This window comes from Brienomyrus brachyistius, chromosome 1 (assembly GCF_023856365.1).
Source record: "Brienomyrus brachyistius isolate T26 chromosome 1, BBRACH_0.4, whole genome shotgun sequence".
NCBI lineage: Eukaryota > Metazoa > Chordata > Actinopteri > Osteoglossiformes > Mormyridae > Brienomyrus > Brienomyrus brachyistius.
The window spans coordinates 8,250,636-8,268,827 of NC_064533.1; the positions used below are offsets into that span (position 1 = coordinate 8,250,636).

Genomic DNA, 18,192 nt, shown 5'->3' on the forward strand with positions numbered 1-18,192 from the left:
CTTGTTCAGTGCCTCAGAGACATCACACAGAATATATGGAGCAGACACATCATAAGCAGTGGAAAAATAATATTACCCCCTGGGGTGTAATGATGCAAATTAAACAATTGCCAAACGTAACACAATATGGTGAATTCCTGAAGCACGGATGCCATTTACAAAACGATCTCTCCGTCTCCATGGCGATGAGTCACAGTTGACGGGGGAATGCTCACATCCGGAGACGGATCCTAAAATTTACAAGATATCGGTGACCACATAGAAATGAATTCCTTACAAACGCACAGAAAATGGCAGCCTGAACAACCAACACTCTGCATATGCAAAGCACTTCCAAATTTGCTGACTGGTTTGCATGGACCTGCATCCCTCTGCACCCTGGACTAACATTTTCATGTAACCTAACTGTTCATTTTCAACTGGCTTCTGCTACTTTCAGCCAAGAAAAATAAAAGGACTTTAACCACGTTTTCTTTGTTTGATTTAACCCTTTTCAGTCTGCTTTAATGTCAATAATACACACCGACACCCAGTCTTCAAAAACAAATATTCACAATATATTTTCTCATCCCATTTGCATCTAACACAATATATATGTTTAAATCAATCTGAATAAATAACAATGTAATGTTGTCATTTTTCATTTGGTTTAATAATAAATTAAGTAGTATGGTTTGAGAAATATGATGATGCAGAGTTACGGTCTTTCACTTTTTACATTTGTTCAAACTATTTCCAGCTCATCTCTGCCTGCAGCCCACCATAAATAGGACTACCCAAAGAATTATTGATTTAAAAGAAACAAACAAACAAAAAAACAATTGTGCATCAAAATGTCACTAACCAATGTGTCTCCATGTATAATGGATTATTTTCTCAAATTAAATTGGGCAGAAAAATCCAATATTCACAGTGATCTACATGGAAGGGAGCACAGTGCTGAACTGGGGCATGCAGGATGCGAAACCTCCCAAAGTGTCACTGTTTATTTCTGTACTTCCTGTCAGTGGGGTGATGGGGCTGTTGCAGTGCATGCTGGGTAAATATGAACCATGAGTGAAACATCACACACCACACAACCAGAGTAAGTGTTTTTTTTTACCTTAAGAAGCTAATACAGTGTCAACAGAATTTTAACTAGTTTATTTTTTCAAAAGAAAGAGAAAAATATTACGAAACAAAATGCAGTCTTTTTTACACTAGCAGTTATTAAATTTTTTTACAACCATTCAGCTTGTGTGACATACAGAAATAATTCTACATCTTTGTTTCATATTTTTGGTACTCTTAATTATACATACAAATAACAGATACATGGAATTTTTTCACAATGCATATAATTTGTGAGCTGGAAAAATGTCTTTCAATAGGTGTGTGTGTGTGTGTACATGCGTATGTATTTATGTCTGTCAAACCATCATACCAAATGGATATTCCTGCCATTGACATAATTTGCCTGCCTGGCAGTTTTAATGCATCGAGGAGCCTTTGGCGAGTGAATGGGGGAGGGGTGTCTACTGCCTGTAGGTCTCCCCATCTCTCTGTGCCGGATGGATCCCCCTGGTGCCCCGACTCGTACCCTTCTCATCGTTGCCGCCCATGGGCATATTTTAATTAACAAGTCTTCGTTAAATAGGCCGTATTTCATACAATTTGTACAAATATATTCAGAGTTCACAGCACAAGGGATTCCTGTTTCACAGGTTCTGGAAAAAAAAGCCTCTACTTAAGACTGTGAAGTTTTCTTTTAGGCTCGGAGTATCTCTTTCGGATAATAGGTTCTGCACGGAGATTAAATCCCGATTCAGCTGTTGGGCGAACGCTTGAGAGTCTCACAAGACAAGCTCCTTCCATCCCTCTTCTCAAGTAGGACAACCCAATGGTCCTCAAACAAAACAAATAGGGGGGGGTGGGGCAAACATTCAGTCTATCAAGCCCTCAGGTCCAGCGATGTGCCCCTCACTTTTTAAAAAGAAAGGAGAAGTCTCTTGTCTTCAGAGGAGGAAAAGAGGGCATAGATGGGCGTGGCCTTGGTAGAGTGGGCGTGTCTTAGCCCATAGCTGTAACCATACTGGAGGGGTGATGAGGAGCGAAGGGCAGGCTGGAAGAAGGATGCATGGGCGTGGGGGTGCTAAGCATGTGACCTGAGTGGGAGAAGGGGGGGAAGACGCTGTGCCTGGACAGGGCTGCGGGGCTGAAGGAGCTTCCTTTGTCCATGAAGTTTTTGGAGAACTCGTCCATGCTGTCCTGTGACTTTTTGCTCTTCTTTGACTTGCTGGACATCTTCCTGTTCCTGGTTTGAATGCCCTCCTTCTTCATGGTCAGGGGGCGATTGATCTGCCAGGAGAGAGGGGAGAAGGCACAAACACGTTGGCTAAGGTGGGTCTGACAAGCAAACAAATGCATTTCCACCTCATTATTAGATTGTGGTATGTAATTAAATATGCCAGTTCTGTCTTGGCCCCAAGTGCCACATTAGTGTTTAACACATACATACCATTGTTAAATATTAAGAAACTCTCTAAAATGCACCACTATTGTGAAAAAAAAACAATAACCTGAGTTGATAAGCAGGGCTCACCACAAATCATAGACTTTCAGTCTCAATGTTTTTGGTTCCTTGTGGAGTTAAAAAAAAAAACCTGGGAGAGCTGTCGCAGAATAGTTTCCGATTTCATAAGGGGCACCAACGATATGTAATACAGCTGGGTTACAGAATAATTTTCTGTGTTCCATTGTGAGGAGGCTGATTTCTACATGTCAGGTCGCATCAACGCCTGGCAGGATTTAGGCGCGGATTCCTCAATCCTGGGCCAAATCTGGCAGCGGCGCCACGCCAGGCCAGCCTCCAAGGCCTTGGCCAAGCAGCGGACCAGGACAGTCCGGGCCACACCAGTGCCCTGGCCACACCAGCTATCTCCTTGCCTGCAGGCTCTTCCGGCTACATTTCCATTGGGCCAACATGGAGACCTTTTTCCTGATCTGCTTGATTTTGCACTAACGGCACATCATAGGTAGCAGGACACTAATGTCCAAAATTGTGGACACACTTCCAATTTTTAGAGCTTGCAGAACGTTATTCAAATGCCCTTCATAAACTTTACCACAAATATTTGTGTAGCCGTTCTTAAAACGCAATGCCAAAAATGCTAGATGTTTCTGGGGGGGATGGGGGTGGATGGTGGGGGGGTGTTCTACCTTTGTTAGGAATTTAGTCACATGCGGCTTGTTATGTCCAGATGACTGACACATGCTAACAACGTCTGTGTCTTTCGTAGCGTGACATCACAGTGCCTCTCTGCTGACATATCCAGCCATACCTGAGCATGTCAGAGACGTACTTTAGTCCGCAGTATTTCAGATGCTGAATCATCAGCCAGTGGAACGCAAAGGCCACCGAAAACGGGACAGGTCACACAGCCGACATGGGACAATAGATGCTGCACTGGTTGACATTTGATGACTTGATGCCGGTGATTAGAAAAATGGAAGTAAATCAGCATGGACGGTATGCCTGAACATTAGGAGTTCTGAAAGTGTCCGATTAAATTGCCACTAATCCTCAGCACACGACAATATTCATGTACATGACCGTAGCCATAATTTACAATCCATTGCTGAACGAAACAATACGTGCAACACAGAAAGGACGTGTGAGATATATGCTATCAAATGAGAATTTCTTATAATAAGGCTCCTACAAAAGGTGAATATAAAATATGCTAATGATGCTATTAATTAAATGTTTCTCTTGAGTTTTGAACACCAGAAGCATTTCAGGAGCTTTGAAAGCTAGATCATTGCGCTGATAACCTCGACATCCATACTTGGTAGCTTTAGAGTTACTAGGGTTTGTGGAAAAAAACGTAATGTAGCGATAATTATATAGCGCTATTTGCGTAATAATGATGATGATTGGCCCAGGAACATTCTCTGGGAGGAATTAAAAACATAATATGGGTACTTTTAGAAGTTGCGGGGTAAATACGAAGTGGTTAAAGGTCAACCGTTTAAGTCCCTGAACAATTGGTTCTTATCGGTAGTCAGATCTGCGGGACTGTGGAGGGAAGCTAAATGTTGTGGAAAGAGCGATTTACACAGAATCAGGCACAACACACACACACACACACACACTGCAACATGCAAGGCAGTGTTAGTGCACGATAATGGCAGTGAGGCTGCTCACATTGTGCAGTTTGTAATAAAGCCCACAGGCGTTGCACACAGGGTCCCCATTGGCATTTCGTCGCCACAATGTGGTCGTGGTCGTCTGACAGTTTGCACATGACGTTCCTGCCCTTCTTGCGGCTGACTGGAGAAAAAGAAAAAAAAAACATACTTGTGTTAATTGGAGGCTTGAAAGACTACACACACGTGTTTACATATTTAGGTGTGAAAACTTTAAGCATTGCAGATTATATACATTTTTAAGGCAGAAAAATCTAAAACATTCTAAACCTTTTAGGTCTATATAAAAAATACAGTTTGAGTATATGCCTTCTCAAAATGACATATTCACAGAAGACACTAAACAAACCCCAATACATCATGTATATTGTACATTATGCCTGCTTTCCGTGAATGTGACACCACAGTATCAATGTCAGTAAAAATGCAGTAACCAAAACATACACAATAAATCCTACTTTGCGAAATGACTATCAGTTGACATTAGCCAGTATAAGAAAATACATTCAATAACAAACGGAATAATTTTGAAGAAACTTAGACTCAGAATGGAACACATCCATAATCGTTTTAGATGTCATGGTGAACTGTGGAACTAAATATTGGGACGGCAACTGAAGAAAAAAAATATTTATCGATGTCCGTGACAACTTCAGAATCTCCACGTGCCAAACTAAAAAACTGGCATTATCTGCTTCCAGAACAGATCGCTAGGGTTGTAAAAATGATCATCTCTCCTCAATGACTTATTCGTGTCCATTGTTTCCCGTTGTTTCCCGCGTCTCCGAGCTATTTTTATTGTCTCTTTACCCCTGTGCGTTATGGGGATTCTGCTGGGATTGCCTCTAGTCTGGGACAAGAACAGTCTGCAGCCGTCACCTGGGACATGCTGTGATTTGTTGCCCGGTTCCCTTCATGTTTAGGCTACGAAGCGGGGCATGTTGTTCGCCGCCACTTATCTGCGCCGCTCACGTTTCCGCCAGCTTTTTCCTAGGAAGTCGGGTTTGCACATTAGAGAGAAGCGCGGCCAAAACAGCGACTCCCCGCCTAGAAAGCGGCTCTTTTTACTGTGACACTGACTTGGGAATTCCTTTTTGCTTCGGTCACTGTGACTCCGGGTTTATTAAAGAGAGATGACTAAATGGAATATATGTTCTGTACATCAGAAAAATCTGTTAATAATATACTAAACGTGTGCCCGGTGTATTAAAGAAAATCTAAAGACGCAGCTTCAGTCTCCGTGAAATACGCACAAGAATAATGGCAAAATTATTTAATAATTTAAGTATTCGCTTAAAACCCGGAGTTCCAGGTAATCTAGAAAAAAACCTTATATCATCTATCATAATACTCATGATAAACGGAATATATAACAGAAGTATAAGAAATAAACAACAACAACTATAGTAGGTCACTGATAGTCGCTGTATAATATGTGCAAAACAAAAAAAATGGAAAGTGGGCAAATACTGCAGAACAAAAAAGAACTGCAGGACTTAATCTGAAAGCAATGAGACCTGTGCTTGGCGAGTCAATTTCTTGCAGCTAAAACTTCTTCCTAGGCAGAGAAAGAGAAAGAGATAGAGTATGATCAATAGGAGCGTCCGAGACGTACCAGTCTTCGCTTGGGTTTGATGAGGGGGCGATTCTGCCCGTTCATCTTGTGATAGAGTCCACACGCGTTACACAAATAGTGACCCGTGCCATCACGCCTCCACAAAGGGGTCGAAGTGGCTCCACAGTTAACGCACTCTCTGCCTTCTGAAATAATAATAATAATAATAATAGTAATAATAATAATAGTAGTAGTAGTAGTAATAATAGTAATAATAATAGTAATAATAATAATAAAGGAAACAGCAGGAAGAAAAAATAAAACAATTGCATTGTTAATAATAGTAAAGATGATGATGATAATGACAACAGCACTGTAACACGTTTTTGCATTTAACAATGTTGTTTTCCAGGCCGAACATGAAGAATTTCAGAAAAAACGGCCCCACATTCATACGTCACACGCCAGACTAAACGGGTCACTTTCACGCTGTTCTTTCCCACAGTCCAGAGTCACGCGCGAGGATTTAAACCGCTTTGCACACCGGCATCCAATTAACAGATTTATATTCAAAACCCACTGAATATTCCACTATGCTCAGTGTCCGAACGAAATTCAGAAATTCAAAATCCACTTAAATCAAGCATTGGATTCACAAATTCAGAGAATAATTTATATTGTAGGCCTACTATGCTACTACTACCAATAATGATGATGATGATGATGATGATGATGATAATAATAATAATAATAATAATAATAATAACAATAATAATATGATTAATCTTTTTGTTTTTATAAGTCAAAAGAAAGATCTTATTCTTGATTTGCATTAGGTTTATTTAAGGCTTTTGTGGTATCATGTAATTTTGTAGGACGACTTTTTAATAAATGTCTTATTAGTTTACCTGGGCGCTCGTCTGTCAAATGTTTTAATTAAAGTGTGTGTTATTAGTGGGCCCGTTACCGCACCAATGGAATCGAAAGGACAGAGCTGAGTGGCTCTCCTTCGCACTGGCAAGACGCACTCACAGAAGGCTTTGTGAAACGTCGAGCCAGCACGCATGCGCCCCGAGACAATATTAACTTTTTCATTCTCTAAAAAAACTTGACACATTTCCCTCATCGGCTACCAAGAGAGGTGCGTGCATCACAGGTGAGTTTCACGAAGCAAAAACCAACACTACACATTCCTTCAAGGCCAAGTGTTAAAAAAAACCTACTACGGGTTTTGTGTTGTGCAGATTTTAGTTCCGGCTTCGTAGACCACAAAGTCAGTCTACTACCTTTTGAATCATTTCTTTTCTAGTGCAGAAGACATTACCACAAACGGCCTGTTTAGGATTTTTTTTAATATAATGTAACGAAATGGAAAAAAAAATTAATTGCAGGAAATCACGCAACTTGACGTTTAATTACGGCATTATGATAAATACATAGGCCGTTATACGTTTCTAAAATAATTTTCATTGCAATCATGTTATTGTTTTTAACCATACAAAAAAGTAGGCCTAATTAAAAGTCGTTTTCCGAATAAACTGCAAACATATCGTTTATTTTAAATGACATTTCGCCCGGAGTAATAATTGAACAACCATTAGGGTAATTACACATAGATTGTTTGCATAATGTTTTGTTTAGGCGGCCATACTTCTGCCATGACTAGTTGCTATTGGTTATTCCCTGCAACACAACTCGCATCCGGACTCCATGAAAGTTTCTGGCGCTGCGCGAACAATGCAACTGTCGCGTGCAGCAGTCTGAAAATAATTGGATTAGCCTAAACACATAAACGAAACAGAGCCAGGGAACGAAAAAGAGTCAACGTGGGGGAGAAAATGAAAACCCAGAACGGATCTCTGCTGATGCTACTTTAAAAACATTCCGATTTCTTTGTAGAAAATGGTACTTTCAGGGGGACAGCCGTCATTATATTTAGTTATTAATGCAATCAGTGCAGGCCTCGGTACTTTTAAATCACAATAATAAACATGGAAATATGGGCGTATGTATATTTTTAAAGTTACATTTATTATAATGATTTCTTAATTTAATTTATGCGGAGATAAATCATGCATTGCACTACAAAGGATGCTATAGTTACAAGATTTAAGAAAAAATCTAATGATTTAAAGATTTGAATACGTTGCATGAGAGACATTATTAATGCTAATATGAATATTGCAAATCTTCGTTATTGCCTAACACGCTACAGTTTATGGTAATTAAAACAAACGAAACGTGTTTTCGTGTGGTTACAAAGAAAATGCCATTTTTTGTTATCTTGCGTTAAAATGCAATATGATGTATATAGGGCTGCGGTTTAATTTATATAACAAAAACGATGTTGGGGAAAAAAAGAAATGCAAATGTTTTGGGACGGGCAAAGGAAATAACCTTTAACACAACCTACATAAAGACACCAGTTTCCAACAGTATTAGAAAAATTCGAAGAAATTGGAAACTAGCCTACCTGAAGATGACCTTGTTTTTGGTCTTGCTTTGGAAGCGTAACTGGAGGGCGACCCGCCAATCAGGCTGCTTGGTGGGAAGAGGCTTGCTGGGGCGTATTCGGGAACATAAGACGGGTAAGTGGGGATGGGATGGTGAGCGGAAGAGGCTCCCGCTCCGATGGAGGCCATGCTTCGGTTGTGGGCTGACTCCAGCTTCATGCTCTCAGCCAGGGACACTTGGTATTTTATACACTCTTTTTCCTCCTGGCGATTTGAGCTGCCTGAGTTAGGGGTCGATATACTCGGATCTGGCGAGACGTCTTTAGGGGGGGTCGGGGGGAAGGTGAAGAGGTGCGGACTGGAGTGTCCCCCCGACAAGGACGACGATGATGCCGGTGGGTAGACTGAGAGTGCTCCCGGGGAGCCGTGATGCAGCGGGTTCTTGGGAAAGTGGCCCAGGTTCCAAGGAGAGGTGCCAGGGTGCGAGCCGAGGGGTTTGCCGCTGTCCAACCAAGGCAACGAGCCGTGAAGGAGGGGAGGACGACAGACCTGACTACCTGGGGACGCAAGATTGGGGGGGAAATAGCACGACGCTTCATTACGTCATTTTTTAAAACCTGTTTTTCGTATTTCTGACTGCCGAAGTCATGTTTCCATTACTGGTGGTTAATCATATTAAACATTTCTGAAAATGAGCCGAATGAGCCGAGTGTCCTTAAAAATACGAAGTCACCTTCTCAGCCGCTTGTTTTGAGTCATGTATGGTTTAAGAATAGGGATAAATGGTTTATTGAAAAGATGAATGATAAATTGCAACAATAACCCACATAATGTGTGACTTTCTGTCTGTTACGCGTCTACATGTTTGGCTACTCTTGCAATACAGTAATCGCATGTGTCTAACAAAGAAATACTTTTAAAACACACAACAAAATATCAAGCGTTCAACCATTTTGTGCAGGCGTTTTATGTTTGTCAAGACTGCGTACAAATGTACCATTTTTACACGTCGCCGTTTGTGTTTTCGATGAACAGTTTTCAGACTCGTTACGAAAGTCCTAACATTTACAAAATCAACAAACACGCAATCGGTGATAAACCAGAAAGGTATTTTAAAGCAGAAGGAAATATGTAAAGCTACTACATTGGATAATGGACCGTTTTTCCACTTTTTAGCCCGTGCTGCTTAATAGAAAGCAGGACGAAATCCTCTTTGCATCGCTAGTGCAGCAAGTTTCTCACCGAATACCGAAAGTGAATTTTAGCAGGCAAGCCGGTAAGAGAAACAGGGTCATCATTCTCAATTCCGTTCAGGAAGTAAAGTAAATAAATTCAAGAGCGATTCTCTTCCGTCGTATTTGTTCTTGCGCATTTATAGATCTGTGTGTTACACGCTGAACTTCATTTACAGCTACACTTTGCAGACATGCATTGCATTGCAGCGAGGCAACAGCAAATTAAAACGCAAAACCTGATTTTGCTAAGTGTACATTTTTTGGCTTGTGACCTAATAATTTGAGTTATATTAATATCCTTATGACAAAAACGTTTAAAAGAGCAGATCTTTGTCTTCCCCGACAAATCGATGGCTGTTAAGTTTCACGGATTCACTTAAATGTGCCTGGTTTCTTACGTCAGAATTTCCTGCATATTATATTCTAATTACCAAAACCCACCGCCTAATAAACCATGTCCCTTGATGGTGTTTTAAACGTAAAAATGACAGAACACTGGAAAGTTATGAAACCAGTGCTGAGCCGTCAACGGTAACCCACATCTAAACGAGAGTGGTAAGGTTTCAATATACCGTGGAGAATATGCTGTTCGCATGCAACAAACTGACAACTTTGCGCTGAGCTGTAGAGACAAATAGTAAACTGAAAGGACAACGGTTCTCGCTGTTAAACTAATTCTAGATTTAATCTTTAGAAGCAGAAAAATATTAAATGTACATAGGCGTAAGCATTAACAACGATGTTTGATTTTGGTTTGCAAAAGACGCAACTTACTGTGAGGGGGAGGTGGATACCTCTGGACGGCTCTGACTGTGTTTCCGTAGTACGAAGAGACGTGGTTGTTCTGCCCGTCGATATTAAACAGTACATCCACATCATCCGGGAGAGGATACTGCGAGGGGTCCATGTATGAGTGGCCGAGGCCCGGATGGTGCGAGTCAGGGTGCTGACCGTTCAGTACCCCAGGGTGATGATGGCTCATCCACCGAGGTTGATCCGCGGTTACTTCCATTGTCAATTAAACATGCGCACAAAAATGATCGGATATAACGCAGTTGGAAAAGGAAGAAAGTATGTGTCCAATGTCCTGTGATATTAAATCCACAGGTGTCTTCTCTATTCAGATAGATATCTGTCGGTCACCTGAAAACAAAAGGAACAAATTAAAACGGGCACAAAGAATTTTATTTGTTATTGTTAACCATAATAACCAGCGACATAATACACACGTAGCTTGTTCGAATAACCATAGAAAAAAATGACATACATTGAGACCATGGTCGCACTCCTACGCTTTCGTATCTATGTCCACAGCCTTTTCCAATTCCACATTGAGGTTCTCTGCTTTTCCCCTACAGTTTCGGTATTGAACAGCAAAGGCAACAAGTGGTTGCGCGTGTTCAGAAACGATCTCGTTCGCCCGAAGATGAATTAGCGCAAACTGGACCAGAAGCGAACTTAAAACCCAAAGATCAAATCTGTATTAAGCAGCAACGGCAGCTCTCTCCGCCTTACTCTTACTCCATCGCTCTTTCTCCTTTTATTTTTACAGTGAAGGCATTCTTTCAGGATGGCGCCAGGCAGCTCAATGGTTGCAGACAGCTGTGGCGCGACGCAACTTAAGGAGGGTCCCGCTAGTGTCATCGGCATGGGAGGGGCCAGCCCAGCTCGGTCTGATTCCTAGTTAAACGCCAGCAATAATTACAAATATTTCGCCGTCTTCTCTATATACTCCACGTGTTTACATTAATGGCTATAAATAAAGAATACACGTATCTCCGGTCAAGATTGGTCCTGTATGCCGTATCACCATTTATCAGCACGAGACTGGGAAATGGTAGGAAAGACGCGGCATCCCTGGGGGGCCGCCCTGTGCAGTCCGCGTGAGTATTGTTCACCTTTACCTGAAGCGAAACGCATCAGCATAAAGTGACGATCGCCGTCGTTTTGCATTACAAATATATCTGTGTTAAAACGAAACTTTCAAATTAAAATGCGAATGAGATCCTGGAGAAGGCCAGGGAGTCTCGGGACTGGCTTTGGTCGTTAGATTTTTCTATGCAATAAATAAAGGTGAAATGTTGTTCGGTTGCAAAACCTCAGGCAGGCCAGGACACGACTCTTCTCTTAAAATTGTGACAGTGCGTCCTCTCGCGGTGACGAACTTGTAATATGTGACATCCCGTCTCACATCTTGATTTGTGTACTGAGTACGACAGAAATGTTTCTGGCGCCGATTTGCTCCTTTTGAATGAGATAAATCCTTAAGAGCATTTTCATGTTTTCAAAATTACAATTTTCTTTTTTCCTCTGAAAATATACTTTTGGTGGACGGTTGCGTTATGACCAATCAACTACATTCAAGGTAATATACGGTACTGTCTTTACCTCGCAGAGTTGATATGTGCGTAAAATAACCGTAACTGATGAAAATGTGACACATTTGACTGTACTGAATCTCATCTGCCAAAGTCAGGTAGGCATATTGTCTTGTACTCCTGTATTATTCCACTTGATTGCTCGGTAATAGGGGGCTGCCCTGTGGGGTGGTATTCAGTGTCTAATTCCCAGTTTGGCTGCCTCGTGCTTCCAGATTGACAGTATGCAATTGGGGAAGAGGGGGCTGCTCTTTTGATACTATGCAATGCGCTGAAATGGCCAGCCTCACCGACGCCACTGGATGTGACGTCGACATCCCATTAAACAGCCAGGAAACGAATTTCTGTGCTCCTTGGAGGAGGGATGGAGTACGTGCGCGCGCTCAAATTAGACACAAGTGTTTGTAAATACCTAGAATTATTTATGTTCTTTAGTAACGGTATTTTCAGGGATGACAGTTTACTCACATTGTTTCATTACACTTTCGATTTCTAACAATAATCTAAATAGCCATTTTGAGAAGTGAAAAAGAGAACAAATGCGTAATTTGTTATACATTTTGAAATTATGTCAAATTACATTAGCGTGTTTAATACAATAGAAACATCAGTATTTGGTTATATACACGTGTCGTCATTCAGAAATGCTTTATGTTCTAAACAGGTGAGTTTTGAACGGAGTTGTGTATTTAAATCATACGCAGTGCGTTTATTTTTATTTATTTTTTTTTGGGTGGTCCTCAGAATGTGACTGTTCGGAACAGACGCAAAAGTCTTTTGCATTGCCCTACTTAAACTTAATTTACCTGAGGTATACACGGGGCTTTTACGCCTCTCTGTAACCGCACACGGGCACAAACTGTGTATCTATTGTGTGAGAAAAAAAGAAAAACAAATATGCTGAGTTGGCGTAACCTTTTCCTCCCCAGAATACGCAGAAATAACTTCTTGACTCAGACGAACCTAAACCTGAACGCAGATGGAAACAGTTGTACTGCCACCGACAGAACAATCCCGCTCCCTCTGTCATGCTGTCGTGCGTGATTATCCTTTAGAAAAGTATTGTGCGCTTCGTCACACAAATTTGCATTATAGGTGCTCGCGGGCAGCACACGACGATAAATAGGTCTATAGAATGTTATTTTTGACTGGCGGTTTCAAGTTTAAAGAATATGGGAGGCACTCCGGAGGCCGAATCCCTTCATGCGTCCACGTCTGTGAAACGGGAGCTCATTCTTCAGCGCGGAAATGATTGGTCCTTAAAAATTCCATTTGAATCTCTCCCACTACACAGAACAACAGAGAAACGGAACGGAGGTCGCACAGAGACAAACACATTACACCCTGCGAGATAATTAATAAACAGTTTACTCCCCTTCAAAATAATATGCGCAGAGAAAGCCACAGAGAACCCGTATCAATTTTTGCCTCGAGGCCAAAAGTAATAAGTGATAAAGTAAATGGCTAACCGCGTGCACAATAATACTTGTGCACGACAGTACAGTTACCGTTGGTAGCTTTAGACTGTGCAGGTATTTCTGAACGACTCTGCAAAGGAGCACTGATTAAAATCTGTATAGATTTCAGTGTGGGTTCAAATAGTACACGCTGCCGTGTATTTTACTTACACAGTAGATGTGCTTGAAATAACGTGTCATTGTTCGTGTTACACGTCAGGTCCCACTCCCAAATTAGATGAAACTGATTAACAGATAAAATAACGTTATAAAACAACAAGCTGATCTTTAATGCATGCTGCTCTGATGAACGAAGCGCCACAGAAAAAATGGGTAAAAGCATCCCTTGGACTGTCTGCTCAGGTTTTAACTGGCTTTTACATGAACGATCCTTTAATTAAACGGAGACGGCGGGTTTAATTTAATGGTTTTCATTTTCACTTTTATTTTAGTAGCCCGGCTATGCTTCTGCAAACAGTCACGGGATAAATACAGAGGGCTGACCAAAGGACACGGCCGGCGGCTGCGCGCGAATTACATCGTGCAAGAGACTTTATCCGGCTTACATCGTATCCATACGATGTTATTTTGAGATTTAAAAATATTTTTCATGTATATAATTAAATTTATGAATGAAGGAATATTTACTTTTTTTTTTTTTTTTTACAGTTCACGGTGTACAGAGTAAAATGTAAGGAGAAATGTATTTCGAAAGGATGAATTTAATGTAATTTATGTTACAGGACTAGTAAATGCTATGTATTTCTGCGTGAGAAATTTTATTAAATACGACTGATTAAATACGAAACAATTTTATATAAGTGTTTTTTTTTCTTATTTCCGCCTTACATTGTAATAATTATCACTACAACGAAGAGTAGCATACAGTAAAGCGTATACTGTTTCACTTACAGGTACAAACCGTTGGTAAATGTAACGACTTATTCGGGCATATATGAGTAATAAATCCAGGTTTTGCAAGTCCTTTCAAGAACAAGTCAGAGTAGGTCTTTTTTTTTTGCTGAAGGTGATGAATAAAGAAATAATTCGGGCACTCAAGATTCTTAGAATTTTAGTGGGGGCGTACATTTGTGTACGGGCCCCTGAAAGTCGAAATGATGTGTGCTTCTTAGAATGATCAACACTTGACACTTTGGCTAGGGATGTTTTTATCTTACTTTTTTTTCTTTTGCAGTTCCGAAAGCCGAATGAAAAATCACAAATTGGTCTGCTAACTGGTGCGCCCCTTACCCACAGAGAGAAAGTGAAGATGCTCTGAGAGGCCATTTTTCCAGCGCTTAACCGACAACATCAGATAAACAAGACCTATAAGATATTTCAGCGTAAAAAGAGATTTCACACCATTTTGGACGTATCAATGGCGAAATGCGTGTGTTCTGCATGAAAATACAGCTTCAATTCCAGGTTAAATTTACTGTAATCTGCAAACGTAAATGTAACCTGTTACCATTCCACCACAGAAAATGACGATGATACGCATAACCGATGACATCCAGCGTTAATGAAATAAAAACGAATATTTACGTAGCCTCTGTGATTTAAAATTGAGCAGCAATTTTCAGCGTACATTTAAAAGCACGGTCCAGTGATTGATTAATTAATTAATTAACTAACCGTCGAGTGGCACCATTGCAGCATGATCTCTTAAGCACATCTTTGTTTCGATCACTGCCAAACAGGGCGCTTCCGTCCTCCCTGGAACCCAAAAACACTGTCCCCCTCGTGTAACCATCTATTTTCATTTTTCCCACTTTTAAAAACTCAGCTAATATCGGCCACACACATATTAAAAGCTGGGAACGCGGCTTTAACACACCCGACTCGTTTAGGGCTCATTGCGGGCTAATCTGATCAATTTCATGGTTTACGGGCTCAACCCACCGCCAACCTAGGTGGTAATAGATCATTAAACAGCCTTCGGAAACCTTCGGTATTTCGGGGAAAGTGATGTAGGTAAATTACTCTTTGAAAGGCTAGCCAGTGTGTCTGTTAAAATAAATCCCACACCAATTTCTGAAAGTGTACGTGAGAGAAACAGAACTATACAGCGACAGCACTAAAATAAATAGGAGCTGCGGCCAAATTAACTGGCACAGGACCTTTGGCTTTTAAGTAATTTCCATATGATTTAAGCTTTAGTATTAGTATTAGTATCTGAGACACGGTAAACCGATCAATAGTTTTGAAAAAGCAATAGTCACCGAACACAACGATTTCTGAACATCAGAATTCTGCCTGTCGACAATGAAAAGCTAACACATTAGAGTAAAATAATCGAAAAATCAACTGTATGTCCCATCTTTTTTTGCAAAAAATCAGTTTCTATTTATTTATACATCAGTATGTCTCGAAATTTTTAATTTACCTTTAAACGCAAACAAAAGGTATAGATCAGAGACTACAATGAGGGACAGAAAGGGATTGTTTTTTAGAGGATGTAAAAGACAAGTTGCATATATACATAATCACACAGGCGCGAGAAGAAACGCCTAAATATTTACTGACCTGCAAAGATTAGGCTGGTTGCATACAGTTTTTTTTTTTATCTCCAGAAGATGTAACGTTGAAATGACACCGATTCGACCGCTGGTGGCATTTAACGCGTCAGCAGCGAGGGGAAAATCTGGTCTTGCGCTGAGCAGGTTTTCCAGCCAACGCAGCTGCCGTTCTTACTGTACATTTGATCAGAGCTCTTCCGGGTCGGTCCTAGGTGACGAGGAAAACCACGTTGCATTGCAATAGAATGAACCCCAATAAAGTCGTTAAGCACTTAACGAGGTCAACGAAGTGAGGTTCCCAGTTTTTGGAGCAGACGCAGCTAACGTCGCTTGGGGTTGTCTCGAGCTGTTATTATGTGCATAACATTCGTCACCTTTCATTCAATAATAGGACATTACCGTGCAAGCACATATTCATTCTGGGATTAGGGCTGTGTATATAAAACGTCGCGCGTGTGCTTGTGTCACACTTTGAACCAAGGTTCCGCCAGACAGAAACTTCCTTTCGGATTGTATAAATTGACGTATATAGCTTGTCTGGCTATGCTCGCTCCATTCCCGAATTCTTTAGAACGTACGTGTTCGTCGATGTTCTTTGTTCACTAGACAGATCGCACCTATGTTCCAAAGCAAGTACAATTTAATTCGTTTTTAAAATAAAAAAGACTAATTAAGCCCGCAATAGTAGAAACAAAACGGGAATATATTATTCATAATGCGCATGCAAATTAATTGCTCCATTATACATGTAATTGCAGCTGAGCCAGATTTTTAACCTGCAAAAATGCTTATGCTTGGCACAAAAATAATGTAATATGGTTCACAATAATACATTTGGCAGCTGTGTCGGTGAAATACATAAATACTTCATATGACACATCGAAAGGTCCAATAGTTCGAACGGACCATCAGCTTTAGGTAGGTTAGCCCGCATCCGATAGCGTTTCCTCTCGTGGCGAAAAAAATCGTGCTGCTGACGTCGTGGCTGGATGTAGTTCGGGGCTTCAGTCTTTGGAGGCAGAATGTAAACTGATCACGCCAATATCTTTGGAAAACAAATTCAATTAAAGTAATACATTAAAGATAACTGGCAGCCAACGTGACTCTATAAACTTACAAAGGAGCAGCGAGCCAAATCGTGTCTTTTAAAAAAATTAATAATTCAATGTTTCCAGGGCAACAAGAGCTTTCATTTGAAGAATTTGAATTTCAATATTTTAATAGAATTAAGCGAGAGCACATCCAGATGATAATAATTTAATAAGCTCCTTTAAACGTAAATAAAGTGCTTATTTTAAAATAAAAATCCTTTGCTACTTTCATATTAATGTGCCGTTAATGTGCGTTAGTGATAAATACGCATATTGATGCCTTTGATATAATAACAGACAAAGGTCACATCGTTGTGTACTCCACAGTTGATTACGGCATATTATAAATGCAATAAAAGTAAGTACTCTTGCAAATTAATTAGTTTAATCCATTTTTTTGCGGGAATGCAATTAAATACTGCCGCGTTTTGAATGCACTTTCTGCTTTTGATATCAATGCTAAATAAGCGTAGCCAACATTGAAGATCAGACACTCGTCTAAGTGAAATACCTATTAATCTGCGCCGAAATTCTAACGGGTGAGATTATAAGGAAATTACTTAGGTAAAGAGAAATGAATATGTTGCTCTCAGAACTACAGAACACCTCATTATTATTAATAATAATAATAATAATAATAATAATAATTAATAATAACGGTGATAGTATTAATAACCATTGAAAAATATTCAGCGCCAGGTAAACATTCCCTAACAGGCGCCTCCCTATAGTATAGAAATTGTCATCCGAGTTGCATTGCATATTTACAATTGACGTTTTCTATTTCAAATGAAAGTTTTTATTTCACCCCCCGTGCTGTTTGTAACTATAAATCTTTACTGGCAACAGAAGTGATGCACATTTTTGGGCTACGCCTAGACTAGTTTCGTTTTTTGTGTATTTATAGCGGCGTTGGCTTACTAACAGGCAGTGTGTGCTGCTTGACTTAACGGTTTGTTTTGACGTCCTTCTCATCAGTTTCTTTTAAATCTCGCTGTGGTGTTTTTTTTTCTTTGTTTGTTTTCAATCTTGCAAGTTCAATGCATCGATCGCCTTCACATTAGACACAGGTTTCTTTTATTGTCATCATTATCGATCCATTACAGTGAATAGATTGAAACTAATAGCGTATTCTTTTCTTTATCTCATTATTCCACGGATATAGGCGTATTTGCCTTGCTAGTTTTCATAGAGGAGATCGTTTAAACAATTTTGTTCACCGGATATTCCAAAAATAGGCTACATAACATAAATATACATGTATAACAAATAAACACGTGTGTATGTGTGTATGTGAGATCCACGCGCGGAAAAAA

General features: G+C 40.3%; 1 protein-coding gene and 1 long non-coding RNA gene across 5 annotated transcripts; one reads left to right on the top strand and one right to left on the bottom strand.

The window, feature by feature from the left end:
- Positions 1 to 535: 535 nt before the first annotated feature.
- LOC125746445 (transcription factor GATA-3-like) lies at positions 536 to 15,957 on the bottom strand. 3 transcript variants are annotated; one of them, XM_049020428.1, is made up of 6 exons: positions 15,793 to 15,957; positions 10,206 to 10,574; positions 8,217 to 8,753; positions 5,804 to 5,949; positions 4,187 to 4,312; positions 536 to 2,337 (listed from the first exon to the last, which is right to left on the bottom strand). In XM_049020428.1, the coding sequence occupies exons 2-6, from the start codon at positions 10,441 to 10,443 to the stop codon at positions 2,050 to 2,052; spliced, it is 1,335 nt and encodes a 444-aa protein (XP_048876385.1). In that variant the 5' UTR covers positions 10,444 to 10,574; positions 15,793 to 15,957; the 3' UTR covers positions 536 to 2,049. The 3 variants fall into 3 exon arrangements, with proteins under 3 accessions (XP_048876385.1, XP_048876394.1, XP_048876376.1); XM_049020437.1 differs by lacking the exons at positions 5,804 to 5,949; positions 15,793 to 15,957 and adding exons at positions 5,706 to 5,746; positions 10,699 to 11,023; XM_049020419.1 differs by lacking the exon at positions 15,793 to 15,957 and adding an exon at positions 10,699 to 11,022.
- LOC125746460 (uncharacterized) lies at positions 11,177 to 14,815 on the top strand. Of its 2 annotated transcripts, none has more exons than XR_007398974.1 (2): positions 11,177 to 13,599; positions 14,462 to 14,815. It is a non-coding gene; the product is annotated as an uncharacterized LOC125746460 (long non-coding RNA). The 2 variants fall into 2 exon arrangements; XR_007398973.1 differs by having other exon boundaries at positions 11,177 to 11,314.
- Positions 15,958 to 18,192: the final 2,235 nt, after the last annotated feature.

Coding starts and splice junctions, on each gene's coding strand:
- LOC125746445 (XM_049020428.1), bottom strand. CDS start 10,443: ATGGAAGTAACCGCGGATCAACCTCGGTGGATGAGCCATCATCACCCT. Junction 8,754..10,205: donor GTATCCACCTCCCCCTCACA/GTAAGTTGCGTC, acceptor TTGCGTCCCCAG/GTAGTCAGGTCTGTCGTCCT. Junction 2,338..4,186: donor TTTATTACAAACTGCACAAT/GTGAGCAGCCTC, acceptor CTCTCCTGGCAG/ATCAATCGCCCCCTGACCAT.